At 36.4% G+C, this 20,547-nt stretch overlaps 1 protein-coding gene across 1 annotated transcript; it reads right to left on the bottom strand.

Moving 5' to 3' along the window:
• Positions 1–3,241: 3,241 nt before the first annotated feature.
• Positions 3,242–15,103, bottom strand: LOC118575068 (bile salt sulfotransferase 1-like; the record flags this gene model as incomplete). Its single annotated transcript, XM_036175771.1, has 3 exons — positions 14,974–15,103; positions 13,698–13,906; positions 3,242–3,368 (listed from the first exon to the last, which is right to left on the bottom strand). Coding segments are annotated over exons 1-3 (466 nt in total), but the record flags the coding sequence as incomplete, so codon positions are not given.
• Between the last annotated feature and the right edge of the window lie 5,444 nt (positions 15,104–20,547).

Genomic DNA, 20,547 nt, shown 5'->3' with positions numbered 1-20,547 from the left:
CTCAATGAAATTTTATTGTGTGTACATATCACAGTCTCATCTATTTCTAATTGATTTGCATCTAGGCTAAACCTGTTCTCTAGCTATTGTCAATAGAAATGCAATATGCACTAATGTTCAAGTACCTGTGTAATTTTAGGTATCTAAGTCCCATAGTAGTATACATCTACCTATATTGAGTATATACCTATGATTTGATAGCTGGGTCATATGGATTTTCTGTTTTCAGCTTTTTGAATGCATCCCATATTGATTTAAATAATGGCTGTGCAGTTTCCACTCGCATTGACATTTTTATCTATTCACAATTTTTCTGAAAGTTAAAAAAAACACTAAATATTATTATAAAACAAATTGTAAATAAATAAAAACAAGGTTCACCAAAATTATTGTGACTCAAAGTCTATACATCTTTATGAATTTATATACAGATAGAATTGGTATCCAAAAGAGAAGCTGGGAAACTTCATATTAAATGTTACACTTTCAATAATGCTTATATTTCACTCAATTTTTGACCACAAAACCCCCAAACCCATGAGAAATTTAGAACAAGAAAAATATTAGCCTATATTCTCTTTCAATAATAATGTCCATTATATGAATCTACTCCTTTCTCATCCCTTTATATTTAAATTATTTGTTCTTTTCAAACACTATCAACTCACACTTCAAACATTTATTTAATTTAATTATTTTTATTTTTTGTTGATGTTTTTGAGACAGGTTTTCTGTATGTTATAACTCTGGCATATTTTTTTAATATCAGTGGCCATTCTGATGTAAATAAGATGAACTCCTGAGTAGTTTTTATTTTTTAATTTTATTTTCTTAATAGCTAATGTTGATAAACACTTTCAAAATTTTGTATGAGGCATTATCTTTCTTTTAGGGTATATTTTTTAGGTCCATAGCATAGGTTATGCTCCATTTCTTCTTATAATTGAATATTTTATTATTATTAATTCTTTGTAAATACTAGATACACATTGTTTGGAAGCATATAACTGGCAAAGCTTCCTTCCATTTTATTGTCTGAACCTTCTCATGATTAATGATTTCCTTTGGTGGATAGAAATGTTTTCATTTCATGTGATCCCACTTGTTGAGTGTTTACATTATTTTCTAAGTGAGATGAGTAGCATTAAGAAAGTCCTTATCTGTGATTACCTCTCAAAGTGTACTTCCTGTATTTTCCTGAACACTTTCAGTGTATTGTGTCTTCTGTTGAGGGTGCTGATAAATTTACAATTGGTGTGAATGTGTGTGTGTGTGTGTGTGTGTGTGTGTGTGTGTGTGTGTGTGTGTGATGAAGGATTGGGATATAAATTCATTCTTATACACATTGCAATCTAGTTTCCAAATTACCATGTACTAAAGATACCATCTTCTTCCAATGCGTGTTTCCAATGTTTTGTCAAAACTACAGTGCCTGCAGTTGTGTGAACTTATGTCTTGGTTTTCTATTCAGTTAATCCCCATGTTTGTTTTGTGTCAGTGCTATGCTGTTTTCATTACTCTATCTGAAGTATAACTTGTAATAAGGTACTATTTTTCCCCATGATTGCTTTGATTATCTGGAATTGTTTGTGATTTTGCATGAATTTATTGAATTTGTTCTTCAGAAATTTCAAATGTGTAAATTATATTCTGCTTATTGAAACCCTTTGCCCTCCTTGATCCCCTCTCACATTTAGTAACCCCAATTCCCTACAGATCACTTTTATAGCTTTCATGTCTCTTTATTAGTGACCCATTCAATTTAACCATGGTTATTATGTTCTGTGGGAATGTGGGTTTTGGACTACCAATGGAAACCTAGGTGGCACCACACTAGGGACACAACTGAAGACAGTGACTTCCTACAACCCAGAATCATTGAGTATTCATAATTTCATTATGGACTTGTGGTGTCTCATGAGTATCCTACTCAGTCCATGATGCCTCATTTTTGGGTTAGTCTTGTGCAGGATCTTTGGAGGAACTTCAGTTGCTTTAAGATCATGAGTACACTTGTTCTATCATGCTAACATGTCTGCGTTTTCCAGCCCTACACTTTCTCTTGTCCAGCTTCTACATTCTATCCACTCCCTCTTCTGCAATGATGCCTGAGCATTAGTGGCAATTCTGTTTTGTTGCATTTAAGAGTGAGCATCCAACCATCCATAATAATTTCAAGATTATTAATTTTATTTCTGTGGATAACACTCTAAGTTGGTAGGACCCTATTTCTTTCTTTTTTTTTCTTTGTTTGTTTGTTTTTGGCTTTTCAAGAAACAATTTCTCTGTGTAATTTTGGTTCTTGTCCTGGATCTCACTGTGTAGACAACACTGGCCTTGCACTCAGAGAGATCTACCTGGCTCTAACTCCTGAGTGTTGGGATTAAAGCTCTGTACCACCACTGCCTGGATAAGACTCTATTTTCAAAGATAATCTCATAGTCTTGTCACACAACATAAGAAAAGAAAATTGAGAATGAACTAGAAAATGCCTTTCTCCTGAATAGCTCTCATTGTAACTGAAGGTTTTATGTAGGCTTCTAGTGGGAGATTCTTGTCAATAATATTACTCTGCTATGGATATTAATATCTATATTTCAACCATCCATATAACATATACCTGCTAGTGTAATATTGGCAATTGTGGTATCAGAATAACCAATCATTTTCTGGTTGAGAAGAGTTCACATCTGATGCAGTCAACATGGTCAAATATCCATGCCATGGAGGGAATAGGTCCTGGTCTTGTGCTATTACTGTTTTTCTGCTAAGCACAAGCTGTGACATCTTCATTAGTACTGGAAAGACTAGATACTCCAAATATTGCCAAGATGGTATGTCATGGGTAAAGCTGTAGCTGTGTCATTAGGCAGTGGCTTGTGAGAACTAGAAGACTTCACAATTAGGTTTGTAATAGTAATGATCCTTGGATCAATAGATTGGTAGAGTGTAGAGGAATAAGATGGAGCTAAGAGGAAATTACAGAATATACTACAGGCTTGAGATATAACCAAGTTAGATTACATAAATGACATTAGGGTGCAGCCCATCATTAAATAAACAGAATATAAAAATAAGTGCTTAGAGTCCTGGAAATCATGAGGGACAGGAGTGAGGAGCAGACCTTCAAGGCAATCCCTGTCTGTACAGAGAAGTCAAGGACAGCTTACGCTACATCACACCTTGTCTTCATAAATGTAACTGAACCTGCCTCAACACCTATATTTAACAGGACACTCACCATTTCCTTTGAGGAAGCATTCAAAGTAAGTTCCTAGTGACTCTGGATTATCAATATGATTTCTGCTGCGATGGAAAAAATGAGCAGATACAAGAACATCTCTGGGATTTCTGATGACATAGATCACCTTAAATTAAAAAATATATAAATGAAGGTCAGTATAGTCACAAACCAGTTTTATCCAGCATATTTTACATGAATTGTCAATCAAGTATCAGTGAGGTTTCCAAAAACATTTATTTTTTTAATTTGAACAAAATATGAACAGAAGTACAAAATATCTATATTTATCAGAATCTTTAATAATTTTATTTGGATTACAAATTGTAACAGGAAAATGACTGAGGTCACTAAATCTGTAAAAAAAAAGGGTCATCAACAAGAAAAAGACAAGTATGATTCAGTACTTGCAAAGATCAATATCTTACAGTGTGAAAGAATATCCATCCACTGTGAAAGAATGTCTTATAAACAGAGAATAATGAATAATATGCTAAATCTCTCTGAAAATGACAAACTAACTGGTTTTTGTCATTGTAACTATGAAAGAAAATTCTCAATAGAATCATGATATAGAGTTTAATGCTAATGTTACATTGCAAAACAGTAAACACAAAGACCCATGAATGTGATACTATATTTGTAAAATGTGATTTTATTTGTATGTTAAGTTGCCTGGGGGTCAGACCAAACCATAGCAGAAGCTAGGTGGTGGTGGTGCATGCCTTTAATCCCAGCATTTGATAGGCAAAGCTAGAGAGATTTCTGTGTGTTCAAGGACACAGCCAACCATAGAAGACATGAAGGTCTGTACAGACAGGAAGTGATGAGGAGGTCATGTGGATGAGTTTACAACCAATGAGAAAGCAGAACAGAAAGTCTATTAAAAGAAAATACACACAGAATTAGCTCTCTTGCAGAGAGGAAAGACAGCAGAGGCAGTGAAGGCTAAGACTCTCAGTTATTACTCTGACCTCTTGGTTTTTAACTCTGCATCTTGCTCTGTGTTTCTTATTTAACAAGACTGTTACATCTGCGTTTGGTGCCCAAAGTGGCAAGAATTCATTAAAAAACCACTTGGCTTGGCAGGGGGTCCGTATTCCTGCCTGGGCAGGCCCAGCACCCTAGCTTGGGCCTAGCTCAGCTTAGTACTCAGGTGCAACCTACCTTAGCTACAAGCAGTTACCACTGCAGCTGGAGTTACTTGCTTAAAAAGCCTGTGCCAGGAACAACTCTGGCCTGCAGGAGCTACTGCTAATAGCAGTAGCTACAAGCAACTGCAGATAGGCTGCTTTTGGCTGAAACGCCAGGCACATGGACAGTCAAGGAAGCTAGAGCCCAGCCTCAACTTGGCTCAAGTGGGAACACATGATTGGATTCAAGCTTTTAGTCAGAACCTAGCTACGCTTTCTTGCTTTCTTGCTCTTTCTCTCTCTCTGGATTCCCACCTCAGATGCTAGGTAGCTGTGATGAAATTCCTTTGGTTTTCTACTGTTCTACACAGAATTGGTAAGCCAATTATATCAGATATTTTAAAGGAAACTATTTTAAAGAGATTTTTTTCCATATTAAAAAAAATGGGTTTTATGTGTACATTGGAAGAAAATTGGGCTTTGTTTGAAATTTTAGGCAGTCTGACAATGGAACAACTATATGAGAAGATTAATGTTGATTGAATTATGTACATTAATCTTCTTCTTATCCTTATTTTACTATTTAAAAAGATAGTCAATTTAAGTGCCAGGATAAAAATTTTAGAGAAACTTGTTAAACCTGTTAAAATGAATTATATCGAAATCCAGATTCAGACTGAAGGAATTAACAGTGAAGTTGTTTCAGGATTGGATTATAAGATTACAGAAAGAAAGCCTGTTTTCACACAATCACCCTTAATTTATCTGGTAACCATAAAACAGCTATCTGGTCAAGTGAATACACAAAATATTTGGACTCCAGTTGAAATGTTAGACTTACGAAGGTTTAAGGAAGCAATAGTATCTTATGGCATGCATTCTCCATATGTAAAACAAATGTTAAACTCGGTCAACTTATAATAGGATTATACCACAGGACTGGCGGGAGCTGGCAAAGACTGTTCTGGAACCCGGACAACAGTTCCAGTGGCAAATGTGGTTCGAAGAGGAATCTAAAAACATAGCAAAACAAAGTAGGGATTAAGGTATACAATATTCCAGGAGCAGCTTGTTGGAGAAGGCCAATATGCTGCAGTACAAACACAATGTGTATATGATACCCAAACTCTAATTCTATGTTGAATGGCAGACTTGAATGCATGGGACAAAGTTGTAGAACCAGGAAAGAAAACTGAGTCATTTACAAAGGTTATACAGGGCCCAAAAGAATCTTTCACAGATTTCTTACAAAGACTGACTTCAGCAGTAAAGAGAATTGTCCCAAATTCAGAAACTAGCCAGATAATAATTGAATCTTTGGCTTTTGAGAATGCAAATGCAGCATGCAAGAGAATAATCAGGCTGTTAAAGGCGAGATCTGCACCCTTGGAAAATTGGATGAGAGACACGGTTTATGTTGAGGCTCATGATCATGATAATATGTGGGTAGGAGAAGCAATTTCAAGAGGTTTGAGGAATGTCAGATGTTTTGGATGTGGAAAGCAAGGACATTTGAAAAGTAACTGTAAACAGGGCACTTCTAGAAACAATGTTTCTTCAAGGAACAATGACAACAGAATGACCCTTCCTCCTGGAGTATGTAGAAGGTGTGGTAAGGGAAGACACTGGACCAATGAATGTAGATCAACAAGAGACAGATAAGGAAATACTTTGCCTCAGTCTTCAGGAAACTCCCAGATGGGCTTCAGGCAGGCCCCTACAGTGAATCCAGTTCAGACCTTTCCTGCAATTGTAGAGGAGACCCCTACTCAGAGCAGTTAAATAACCAAATTCCTATTGGAATAAACCAGGCTACTCAGAGTAATGGAACAACTGAGACAGAGAGAACAGAAAATTCAGGAGAGACCATTAAGAAAAATTTTTGGCAAACTTCTATAAATGAAAAAAGACGAAAATTAACAATAAAAATAAATGGTGTTTTGTTGTCTGTTCGGGTAGACACAGGTGCTGATGTGACCATAATTGCACCAGAATTTTCGCATCCATCTTGGCCTCTTCAGTAGGTAAATGTGCAACTATTAGGAATTGGAACATTATCTCAAGTGAAACAGAGTGCAACATGGCTCGAATGTATAGGCCCAGAAGGACAGAGAAGCAGATTAAAACCATATGGGGCTAATATAGCTATGAACTTGAGGGGTCGAGACCTGTTACAACAATGGAATACTCAGATTAACATCCCTCCAACCTCAGAAATAAATCACAAACTAGCACATGTTTCTGAGAGAAATATTAGAAGGCATTATTCTAATGAGTGGTCACCCGGCATCCATATTATACAAGAACAGGGCACAAAAATTGATGATCTTCCAAAGACACAAACAGCTCTACCTTTAAAATGGTCAACAGACTAGCCTGTATATGTTCATCAATGGCCTTTAACAACAGAGAAACTCTAGGCTTTAGAAGAGCTGGTAGGACATTTAAATGCTCAGCATATTGAAGAATCTACTAGCCCATGGAGTTCTCCTGTATTTGTTATTTAAAAGAAATCTGGTAAATGGAGAATGGTAACAGACCTTAGAGCAATTAACAAAGTAACTCAGCCAATGGGCTCTCTACAATCTGGAATTCCTTTGCCTACTCTGTTACCTAAAGGATGGTCTCTAATAGTTGTCTATTAAAAGACTGTTTCTTTTCAATACCCTTACAAGAAATAGACAGAGAATGATTTGTTTTCATGGTGCCTACTTACAATAATTCTCAACCGGTTAAAAGATTTCAATGGAGAGTCCTCCCACAGGGAATGTTGAAGAGTCCAACCCTGTGCCAATATTTTGTACAACATCCCTTGGAAGTGATATGTAAACAAATTTCCTAAATGTATAATTTATCAGTATATGGATGATATTTTACTAGCTGACTCAAATGCAGATACTTTAGGAAGAATGTTTGAAGAAGTACAGAAAATGTTGCCTTGCTGGGGATTACAAATTGCTCCTGGAAAGATACAAAGAGGAGATTCTATTAATTATTTAGGATATAAAATAGAACTACAAAAAATTAGACCTCAAGAAAGGTGCAAATTAGGAGAGATCTCCTACAGACTCTTAATGACTTTCAAAGATTATTTGGAGACATTTCTCATCTATGAACTATTGTTGGGGTAAAAAATGATGAACTGAATAATTTGTTCAAAACCTTAGAAGGTGACAAGGACTTAAATAGCCCAAGAGAATCATCACCTGAATCTGAGAAAGAATTGACCTTGGTAGAAAAGAAAGTACTTGAAGGACATGTAGATCATATTGATCCAAAGCTTGATTGCATTTTGGTTATTTTACCTTCTAGGCATTCTCCTACAGGAATATTAATGCAGAGAGAAGATATTGTATTGGAATTGTTATTTTTAACAAATAAACCAAATAAAAAATTAAAAACTTATGTGAAAAAAATCTCTGACTTAATTTTGAAAGGAAAATTGAGACTTCTTCAATTAGCAGGAATAGACCCAGCAGAAATTGTTGTACCTTTAACTAAAGAGGACGTTGAAAAATTATGGACAGAAAGTGAACCTTGGCAAAGAGCTTGCAGTAATTTTTTGGGAGAAATTAGCAGCAAATATCCCAAAAGCAATAGAATTGATGATATAAAGAGAGCTGATTGGATCTTGCCTCAAATTGTACTTGAAAAATCCATATCTAGAGTTCGGACATTTTATACAGTTGCCAACAAACAAGGAAAGCAAGGTTACAAATCAGAAAATTTAAGTAAAGTGGTTCAAAGTCCTTATTGTTCAGTTCAAAAATCAGAATTGTATGCTATTCTGTTGGTGTTAATGGATTTTTCAGAAACTCTCAACATAGTTACTGATTCTCAGTATGCTGAAAGAGTGGTAATACATATTGAGACTGCAGAATTTATCCCTGATGCTTCAGAATTAACTTCACTATTTATTAAATTACATGATATAATCAGGGAACGGTGTCATCCTTTATATATAATTCACATCCGATCCCATACTGGTCTGACAGGCCCTCTAGCACAAGGTAATGATGAGATTGATAAATTATTGATAGGAAATATGCTGGAGTCCTCAGATTTTCATTTAAAAACCCACCATGTCAATAGTAAAGGTTTAAAAAGGATTTTTCCATAACCTGGCAACAAGCCAAGGAAATTGTGAAGAAATGTCCTACTTGTTCCTTCTACAATCATATGCCATTACCAGCAGGATGTAACCCAAAGGGTACTCAGAGGAATGAAATCTGGCAGATGGACATATTTCACTTTGTGGAAATTGGAAAACTGAAGTATGTACACCATACTATTGATACTTATTCAGGATTTCAATGGGCAACTGCTTTGAGTTCTGAAAAAGCTGATTCTGTAATCACTCATTTGCTAGAAGTTATGGCCATCATGGGTATACCTGCACACATTAAAACTGACAATGCTCCAGCATATGTCTCTATTAAAATGAAACAGTTTTTTTGTGTATTAATATATAAAGCATATTACAGGTATATCACATAATTCTACAGGCCAAGAAGTTATAGAAAGATCCAACAGAACTCTAAAGAACATGATAAATAAACAGAAAGAGGTAACAAAAACTCGCAGAAAAAGACTATACAATGCTGTATTAACTTTGAATTTTCTCAGTGCTAATGAGAAAGGAACAACAGTTGCTGAGAGACATTGGATAATAGAAAAAACTACAGAATTAAATCAGCCTATATACTTCAAGGATGTGCTGACCTCAGAATGTAAACCAGGGTATGTGTTATGTTGGGACGAGGTTTTGCTTTTGTTTCTGCAGGAGAAGATAAGCTGTGGGTACCATCAAAATTGATAAAGGTTTGATTTGAACAAGAGAGACCTCTTAATTAGAGGAGGTGATAGTTCATCACCAACATGACCATCCATTTTAAACTCACTTATACCATTAATACATGCCTTTTCATTTAATCAGATATAACTTGCCAAAAGGGAACATCCCCAAAATCAGCCTTGGGGAAGGGGTTTTATTTTTGTCTTTTAGGAGAATGAAGGCTACGGAATCTGAAGAACATTGGACAAATGAGACAACTGAAGAAAAAGTACAAATCATCTGTCCCAGGAAAAAGAGTTAAATGGCCTAATGCTATATCATCTACAAAATTTCATAAATCTTCCTAAATGTTTGTTTCTGTTCTTCTCTAAAAAAATTAACACTATTGGTCTTCTTGTAGTCCCCAGTTCAATTAAAATTTAAAGCTGACTTTGGAGTTGGAGAATGGCTCTCTCCTTCTTTAAACTCAAGCATGTTTTTAAAAGGAATATGCAAACTCCCTGTATCATACCAGAAGACAGAGCCATCTTCTGACAGGGGACAGGAGAAAAACCAAATTACTTAAGGGACTATTCTTTTACTAATCTCAAATCTTTGATTTCTTTGATTCTATTCTGATTCTTTAAACTTTTTTTAAAGTGTGAAATTTATATAAAAATTTATAGGATATATATATATATATATATAACGTTGTTAAGATAATTATGGTCATATAGAGTACTAATTAATTCTAGAGAAAAGGCTTCGATTAGCTGCCTATACATGTCTTTGTGTTCGAGTATCTTTTTAGTTTTCTGCAGGAAATCACGGCCAGGCCTAACATCAACTAAAATCTCCAGGAAGAAGATGGGACCCCACAATGACAATTCCATGTGGAAAATAATATCACTAAGCTGACAAACATCATCTAAAGATCAGCTTTGGACTATAAAGAACTTAGAGCAATTCTGAGATGGCTAGCTGAGATGATCCAGTTTCAGACTACTTGAATAAGGATTTGAGATTCACCCTGAACATTGGCATTATGGATAACAAAGAATATAGTTACCTTTCTTAGAATTTGACAATTAACTCAAAATTCTTCTTTTCAGAATAATGATTCTTTCACCCATTTCCAGCAGGTAGCAATTTTAAGAATATGACGCCCACATTCCCAAAGGGGTGGTGTGGGTCAGGTAGTTTTTTGGTCTTTTTATGGGTTTGGGGTCTGGGATAGTGTTCATTGTTTAGGAGTGTTGGTTACAAATTGTTGTTAAGGGTTAGAAAATGGGCTAGGCAAAGGAGATTAGATTTAAGTTGATTGTTTAAAAAAAAGAGAGAGAAAAGAAGAAGACAATTACTAGTTTTAAATACTTTACATTGGATTGGATTGTTTTATATTATATACAAATTATATCTATAACTATCTATCTATCTATATCTATATCCATATCCATATCTATCTATCTATCTATCTATCTATCTATATCTATATCTATATCTATATCTTTATCTATATCCATATATATATATATACAGAGAGTGAGAGAGATTGTTAGAATATGCCATACAGGTATTTCTAACCTTGCTCGAGATATTTTACTTATACCATTCATTTAACAATGTAATGCAATTTGCTATTCCTTGAATATTATTACAAACTATTAGGATATATAGAAATAAAAGTTAGTAGTTAGACATTACAATTGAAAGTGTAGTCATATTAGGTATGTTTTCAAGATCGTACAGATATATTTTAGGTAGACAGGTCATCTTCAAACCCTTCAGAGATCTACAGAATATGGCATTTAAAATGTTTTAATAACTTAGGAATTTTTCTTTTTTGCTATGACTATGAGACATGACAGCTCCTGGCAGTACCAATATACTTCAGAGAAAATATGGGCATTGAAGAAACTGCGTATGGAGTTAACTTTCATTGTGGCAAAAGTTAGCCACTGGACAACAAAGTATCCTCAAATCAACTGCTGATAAACGGGACAGTCAGGACATGAAACAAAGGACTACCAATTCTTGCCAAAACAAGTGTGGTTGTGGCTTCAACAAAAGGCATCTTCTGAAGCCAGGACAATATGGCACCATCCCTGAAGTGAGTGGCCTCTGCAATCCTTCAAAGGTACCCTGCCCTTTTCTTTGAAGGCAGCAGATCAGGGAGTGGGCCAATGGCTTCTGTTGTGCAATGGAACAGCAGATGAAACAGTTATTCTTGAAGAATAACTAAGCTCACCCCTCTTGATAGTAGACTGGCATTTAATAGAAGGATATGGAGAAGAAGAGGATGCTGAGATGAAGCCATACATACACAGCCAAGAAAAATGGACAGCTGAATTAAAAAAAATCAACAATTTCCAGAATTTAAAATGCTGAATCATGACATGACACTAATGGAATTCAGGGGTTTCTGGTACATGGACAGCTCTCACCAAATGTGAGGTCACACTGTTGACCTTGTATACATCCTAGTTCACAAATGAGTCTGTCAGATACGCTAAGCCTATAGGCTGAAGATGATGCCCCAATATTGTGGAGAAAACTTAGGTGACTGTCCAGGTGGCTGTCAACTCACATTTTTTTGGAAGCTGCTTGCATGTACTTCCTGTTTTTATTTTTTTTATTTAGGTAGTATTATTTCCTTCTTGGGTCTCTGAGGGAGTAGAAGATCAATATAGCTATAGTTATAATTCTCTTTGTTAAGGATTTCAGAAAAACTCATTAAGAGCTGTAAGTGTATATATTTGAAAGATGTTATAAGACAGTTCCATTAGTAATTTAAGGATAGAAAGTGAATCAGGTACATTTTGGACTTACCAAAATAGGATAGATAATGGAATTATTTTCTCTGAAATTGTCAAATACAAATGGACTAGACATTTTAGTTGTAACTTTTTTCCTTTTTTCTTTTTATTAAAATTAAAAAGGGGAAATGTGGTCATACTATATTTGTAAAATGTGATTTTATTTCTATGTTGATAAAGTTGTCTTGGGGTCAGAGCAAGCCATAGCAGAAGCTGGGCAGTGGTGGTGCACGCCTTTAATCCCAGCACTTGGGAGGCAGAGCAAGGCAGATCTCTGTGTGTTCAAGGACACAGCCAGCATGGCGACATGTGCCTTTAATCTCAATACCATTCATAGAAGACATGAAGGTCTGTAGAGTCAGGAAGTGATGAGAAAGTCATGTGGCTGGGTTTACAACCAATGAGAAAGCAGAACAAAAAATCTATAAAAAGAAAACACACACAGAATTAGCTCTCTTGCAGAGAGGAAAGACACCAGAGGCAGTGAAGGCTAAGGATCTCAGGTATTGCTCTGACCTCTTGGTTTTTAACTTTGTAACTGGCTCTGTGTTTCTTATTTAACAAGATGGTTACATCTACACATGAGCACTTAAAAAATGCTGAGATGGAAAGAAATAGACTTCCATAGGAAAAAAATAGCAACTAGTTACGCAATACCAATTTCTTAGCCCTGAAAACATGCATACAAGTAACATTGTACATACCAAGCAGATTGTACCAAAGGACTTAGGAATATGTAGATACATATGCAGATGTGAAAACAAATAATGACAAAGCACAAATTAGAAAGAGAAAAGAGGGGTATAATTGTAGCCATGAACAGAGGAAGAGAAAGGGGGAATAATGTATGTAATATAACATAATCCCCAAAATAGAAGAAAAAAATAAAAAATTAATAAAATGAAATTAACATTTTATCCCAATACTCTTTGTGACATTATTATGTAATTCCTCTTTTACGCCTTAATTTCTCCAGAATCAAGTTTTCCAAATCTAGATAAGACACACAAATAAGTTTATCATTACAACTTCATTGTGATAGTTACAAGAGAGATTATTTTCTATGTTTTTCTTTGTAGTTTAAGCATAAATACTTATAGGTTCTCAGGTGGAGGGACTTCCAAAAAATTTTCTTATTAACAATGAGCTATGATAGGTCAGAACCTGGATATCTCTCATTCCTTTAGGGGATCCTCTGTCCGTAATGTTGGTGATTTTTGAGGCTAGAATCTCAGTGAATAGCTAGAAACAGCAAGCAAAACACAGTGGATACAGATAGGCCATGATGGTTGAACAATCTCCCAGATTACAGCATTAGTGCATTTTCAGGCTGCTTCCCTGATGAGCAACTGTGATTGGATGATTCACACATTCTATATGGCCTGTATGTAGAATTAAAACTAGCTAATTGACATTGATGACAATGAAACAGTATTATCCATTGTACACTAGAGTTTGAACTCTAATTCTGTATATGCAAAATCTCTGATGCTCTTGTGTGATATTACACTTTTTCTTATATATCTACCCATGTACACATAGAGGTGGTTGATATATTTGTACTCTGATATAGTCTGAGGAGGGGACAGATTAGCATTACCTAGTGCATGAGAATTTAAACTTCCCTTCACAAATCAATACAAGAGCATTTCAGGGAGAGATCCATGGTTCAACACAGTAGAATAAGTTTAATTAGCATTTGTCCAAAGGTTTCTCAACCACTGGACACTGACCTTGGCCTTGGATCTGAAGAAAGACTTGGGGAAAAGATGGAAGGGAAGGTGGGAGGACATGAGGCGTGGTCCTTCCTTATTGATTAATTGTGGATATCCTTTTTGAGTTTCTATCCAGGGTGAGCGGTCCCAGATGGGCACAGATTGGATCCATTTGGGATTCCCCTTGGTCTGAATCAAGCAGACAGTCTCAATCAGCCAGTTAGTTCCTGAATAAGAAGGAAAGGTTATTCTCACTCATTTCGAGAGCACTTGTGAAAAGCCTTAGAAGGAATATACAACAATACAATTTACATTTCAGCTGTTTCTAAGCACGAAGGCATGTGGTATTTGCAATATTCACATGGTATAAGTAGAAAATATGTTTTTCCAGCACATTCAAAAATCTTCAACTAAAAAAAATGAGAATCTTTACTCAGTAAACCCCACCTGCCTATTGAAAAATCTCTTCCAGTCCTGATCCATCAGCATTCTACATTCTGTTTCAGTGAATTCAACTATCCCAGATATTTGTCAGGGAAGCAGTCATGTATTCTGTCCTTGAGATTGGCCTCTTTCATTTAATACAATGTCATTAATATGCATCCATGCTGCATTGTATGTATGAGTGCTGCTTCTCCTTAGCATAAATAAAATACCTTGTGCCCATTTACCATACACACGTGTATATGTAATTATATGTTCACATTTCAGTGGATGTTTCTGTAGCAATCTTCTCTGGGATATTATAGGAATCTTTGTCCTACAGTCCACTGCCCTTGGATTTGTCCATGTTATTGCCCTTTGATGTTAGCAGCCTAATACTCAACAATGTTTACTGCTTCTGCTTCCCACACAATGACCTCCTCCCCCAAATGACCATGATGCTTTTCTTGGTTCCTTGAATTTTGAGACTCTTTCCTCTACCTGGAGAAGATCCATGGTAATTCTTCTACCTGACAAGGTCCTCTCCTTCACATAATCTTACATTCATGCATTTTGGCTTGATGCTATTTCATCTATTTATACTCATCAGTATGTCTCTTCCACTCTCTTCCACACAGAGAGAAACCAATGCCAGAATCTGCTTAAGGAAACACTGTCATTGCTCAGACTACATCAAGTAAGTTAGAGATCTTCCTCTGAGTTGAAATGCTCTCAGATACAGCTCTCCATGCCCACAAATCATTAAATACATGAGATATATAAAGCATTCCATTCAGCACATAAGCGAATAATGATTAAAGCCCAAACTTTCCACAGAAAGTTCAGGATCCTTCTCAATGATGTTCCTTACCTGATTTAGGAAAACTCAGTATGACTGTGTCTTCATCTCTGATCACAAACTTATGAATTTTTTCAACAATTTCTTTTTTAAAAACTATAGGAGGGAAAGGTATTCCCTCAAACCAAAAGTAGCCTGACATCCCGCAAAGAGATCTTTGTTGGTGCTATGAGAATTCCAGCATCGGCCACCTGTTCAGCTTAAAGCAAATGCTGAGAGGTAAAATTTATAGTGCAAACAAAAATCAGGAACATCCAAAAATTTGTACTGAAATGATCTGCTGATAGGAAGAAATACAGATTTTAGAAAACAGTCAAAGGTTGCTCTATTAAGCAACTGTGATCTCATGCTGAAGAATTGTGAGCCTGAGGTCATGACCCCAAACCAGAAAATGAATAACAGTTAATTGGAGATTGAATTAGAGCTTAATTGTAAATAATTTCTAATATATTTTAGCATTCAGAATGGATTCAAATGGGCAAAAAAATTACAGAAACCATAAAAAATGTTGTCCTGAAAAAGCTTGTCCTGTACAATTATTTTTTTAAAATAGGGATTGTTTTTGATAAACTCATAGTGCCTTCAATGTACTGTATGATCCTCACCCTAGATTTTCCTTTCATTGCCTTCCTCCCTTTCCCATATTCATGATCCCTTAATTTTCACTGCTATGTTAAAAGTTCACACACTTATATAACCAACAGAGTCCATTTAATTCTGTTGGTGTGTGAATTTATCCTTAGTTGAGCATTTGGTATAGAACAACCAATATGAGATTTTCCCTGCTGAGACAGCTGATTCTACCTTTCTCTTCCAGCAGTCATTGACATGATGTACTTTTTCATCTAGGATAAGATGTCAAATTTCCGCTATCATTATTTGTGTAACAACTTGTGCCATTATGATGTTTCATTTGAGTAAATATACTGTTGATAGTTCATAGGTGTATTTCTCTGTCATTTCTATAGGAGCTAGCCTATCCACAGATACCCTCAGGCTCTCAGGGCATTCCATCCCCTTTTCATGTTTTTTTCCAAGCCTTAGGTAGAAGAGATTCATTGTAAATAAGTTTTGAAACTCTGGGTTCAGTCCTGGTTTTTGGCACCAAAATGTAAATAAGTTTTGCAACTCTGTAGGTTTGATCCAGGGATTTGGCCTGTAAATTGGATTGTACAACTCTGGGGAAAGGTCTTCTAACTATTTGGATAGTCAGATGACACATTGAGTTGCTAGGGCAGCTCTGACAGCTGAGGCTGCAATGAGAAATCTCAGTCCTTGATGGTGAGGTATCTGGGATACCTCAAACTGCTAGGACAGTTCAGTCCTTGGGGTATCCCAGATAACTTGAGCTGCTTAGGACAGCTCAGCCCTGGAGGGGAAGGTATCCCAGATACCTTGAGCTGCTAGGACACCTCTGATGCCTGGATCTATAATGAGACACCTCAGCTCTGGAAGAGAAGTTATTTTGACTACTCAGGAGAGTCAGGCCTTGAGTTACAAAGACAGCTCAGCAGGGAAGGGTAAATGAATATCTTCACACCCAAAACCATTTTGAGTGAGAAATTCATTTGGAAGGGAGGAGTCCAGGAGAGTAACCGCCTCTAACAGGATAGAGGGGGTAGAGTCAACCAAAGATTGGTTACATTATCTATTTCTCTCTCTCTCTCTCTCTCTCTCTCTCTCTCTCTCTCTCTCTCTCTCTCTCTCTGTCTGTCTCTCTGTCTCTCTCTATCTATCTACCTATCTATCTATCTATTTGCTCAGTGATTGGTTAGTTTTGTGGGTAAGGTGCAGTGATGGCCCTAATCTCAGAGCCAAACTGTGCTTCTTTTACTGGCCTTTCTTGGCTTTTTGACTCTAATTCTAAGGCTAGGGCATATTTCTTTGACTGACTCTGATTCTAGGGACCAAGAGTGCTTTTTTTGGCACCATTTTCAGAGTCAGGGAATGTTTCCTCAGTTCAGGGTATATGGATAAATAGTTTCGCTCTCTCTCTCTCTCTCTCTCTCTCTCTCTCTCTCTCTCTCTCTCTCTCTCTCTCTCTCTCTCTCTCTCTCTCTCTCTCTCTCTCTCTCTCTCGCTGGCTCTCTCTCTCTCTCTCGCTGGCTCTCTCGTTTTTCAAGACAGGGTTTATTCAGTGCAGCTTTGGGCCATTCCTAGAACTCACTGGGTAGCCCAGGCTGGCATTGAACTCACAGAGATCCACCTGGCTCTGCCTCCCAAGTGCTGGGATTAAAGGCGTATACCACCACCGCCTGGCAATTGTTCTTTTCTCTAGCTGATGTCCCAGATCCAGATCATGATTCTTTCCCTGGTTCTTGGCTCCAGGGTCATGGTGCTTAATTTCCTGCTCTGTGATTGATATATTTCACTGGTTAGTTGGCCAGTAGCAGAAATGGCTCTGATCTCAGAGTCAAACTATGCTTCTTTCACTGGATATTCTTAGCTTTTTTACTCTAATTCTAAATCAAGGGCATATTTCTTTCAATGGCTCTCACTGTAGGGAACAAGAGTGTTCTTTTGGTCCTGGTTTCAGAATCAGGGCATGTTTCTTAAGTTCTGGGTTTGGACATAGTGTTTCTTTCTCTTGATTCAGTGCCAGACAGAAACTGTTTCTTTCTCTGGTTCTGGGCTCCAGGATCAGGATGGGTTCCTTTAGCCAGATCCTTTTCCCTACATTTATTGCAAATGTATCAACTGGGTTTGGGTACTTTACAGTGAATTATTCGTGGAACTTTGTGATAGTCCCCATATATTGCAGAAAGAAGCTTTTTCAATGAGGGGTGAGAACTGTACTTACCTACATGTATAAAGATTGGTATTGAGAAAACAGGGAGAAATTATGCTGGCTATCTAAACTGGCAGCAGTAGGTTCACCTCTTGAATCTATGCCCTCTCCATGCTCAACTGATGGTGTATGTTTGCAGTTCCAGACATGCATTATCTCTTGTTGAGTGTGCTTTAAGTCCAATTAGACAGCCCCTGAAATCTCCAAGATGAAAGTTCCACTATTGCTCCATTGTGAATGTCTTGCTAGTCCAGTTACTGTTGTGGCTCCCAGACATCATATCTGGATATGTCTAATGAGTGGTCCTTTCCCTTGGCAGCTTTTCACTTTTGAAGGGCACTTTTTAGGAAAGAGGTTCCAGGTCAGGTTCAGTTCAAATCCCCCAATTTCTGTGTCCAAAGTGCATTGAGCCTTTAGCAAAGGAGTTGAATCTTTAAATTCTGTGAGACAATCAAGGACTACATTAGCTGGTACTGTTTTGGAAGTTCCATGGATTACCCTGATCATCAACTTGAGAGGAGGTTTCTCATGCATGGTATTGGCAGTTTATATATATATATATATTCCCCCATGTCATTTGGGGGAATATAATCACTATTTTTTTTTTATATTTTATTTTTATTTATTTATTTTTTGGTTTTTCAAGACAGTTTCTCCACGTAGCTTTGTGCCTTTCCTAGAACTCACTCTGTAGCCCAGGCTGGCCTCAAACTCACAGAGATCCTCCAGGCTCTGCCTCCTGAGTGCTGGGATTAAAGGTGTGCATAACATCTTTTTTGAGCTGAGGAGCAAACCCGGGGCCTTGTACTTGCTAGGCAAGTGCTCTACCACTGAGCTAAATCCCCAACCCTAAATTTTTAAAATACTTGGTAAACATGCATATTACATGTGATTTATATAAATATCAATTGATAAGAATCACTGTCTTTTCAAACATCCTTGGTAGTATTTATCACTCCTTCTAATCTGTCACTCAGTATTGCAGTCTGTGACCTTTTATCAATAAAAGCCCCATGAGTTTATTTCCTTTCTCCCTTTGTAATACCTGCATGCTATTCTAGCATTGAGAGATGCTTTACCAATTGGTCCCATTTTGCTTTCTTGGTTCTGCAGTTGCTTGAGCTAATAAACTTGCATCTACAGGTTCAAAGCCAGAAAGCACAAATAAGAGAGAACATTTAATATTTGTATTTCTTTGTCTGTGTTAACCCATTCAATATAATTCTTTCTAGTTCAACAAATTTACCTGAAAATTTCATGAACTCATTTTTATCCATACATGAATAGATATCGATTGTATACATGTATCATGTTTTCATTACTAATTTATTGGTTGAAGGACTTCTAGGTTGCTTTTCTTTCTTATCTATTATAAACAGAGAGTAATAAACAGGGCCAAGGAAGTATTTGTGAATTAGGATATTAAGGACTTTAAACAAATACCAAGGAATATTAGATTTGGGCCATGTGATAGATTATCTACACTGATTTTCAGAATGGATGCATGGATTTTCAGATTTTCCTATCCCACTAAAAGTGCATGAGGGTTCCACTTTCACCACAAGTTCTCCAAGAATTATTACCACAAGCACTTGTTATTGATTATTTGGGGGATGATATCTATTCTGACTGAGTAAGATGATATCTCAAAGTAGTTTCAATTATCATTTTTAATTTAAACATATTTCTTAGCCATAGACATTTTAATTTCTTCATTTGAGAACTTCTGGTCAGAGATGTCTCCCAGTTTTTAATATAGCCAAGTTTTAAAATATATCATTTCTTTAATGTGACTTTTCTGTATTTTTAATTTTTTCTTATATACTGATTTAAGTTTTTTTCCATGTAATATATTTTTATCACAATTTTAACCATTCTGCAATGTCTTCCAGATCATACTCAGTCAACTTTATCCCTCTCTCAGTAAAAACAAAAACACAAATAAAAATAAAAACAAACAAAACAATGAAACCAAACAAAAATAAAATGATAGACTCCACCAGATGCACTAACTGGAGTCTGATTTTTGTTGGTCATATGCACCTGAGTATGAGGGCTGCCATCACATTTAGCTAATACATCCAGTGATACTCCACTGGAGACAACTTAATTTCCCTTCCTAGAAGCTATCAATTGCATATAGCTTTTTGGTTTGGAGTGAGACTTTGTGTTCACCTGTCTTTTTCTGTGCTGAAATTTTGTCTCATTTAACATGTGAGTCTTGTGCATACTATTCATCTGTATGAGATTCTATATGCCTTCTTGTGTCTAGAATGTTCTGTGAACTTGAATTATCCAACAATTCTGGCACTTACAATCTATCCATCTCCTGATCTTCAGAGATCCTAGAGCCATGAGTAGATGGGTTTTATGAAGATAATCTGGTTTTGGAAGGATTGATCCAAGTTTCTCTATTTCTGCACTTTGTCCACTTGTAATCTCTGTGTTAACTAAAATCTACTGCAAAATAGTAGCTTTTCTGATGACAGTTGAATGATGCCCTGATGTATGGATATAGCAATATATCACCAGAACTAATTTTATTGCTGTTTCATAATAATAGCTATAGATTTCCCCATAAGTCCTTGACCAATCTAGGATCAGGTTTTGGCCTCATTATTAGTGTCAGATGTGGGTTCTATCTGATGGAATTTGACTAAAATCCAGTAAAAATGGTGTTGACTATTCCCATAATATGTTTGCATTAAAGTACCAGTAAATCTTGAAGTCAGGTCACTTGTATAGGTCAAAGGGTTTGTAGATGTATGAGATTCATGATTTCCTTCCTCCTCCTGGAG

The sequence above is a fragment of the Onychomys torridus genome, unplaced genomic scaffold, assembly GCF_903995425.1.
Source record: "Onychomys torridus unplaced genomic scaffold, mOncTor1.1, whole genome shotgun sequence".
In the NCBI taxonomy this organism is placed as follows: Eukaryota; Metazoa; Chordata; class Mammalia; order Rodentia; family Cricetidae; genus Onychomys; species Onychomys torridus.
This window is presented reverse-complemented; position numbering and strand designations above follow the sequence as displayed.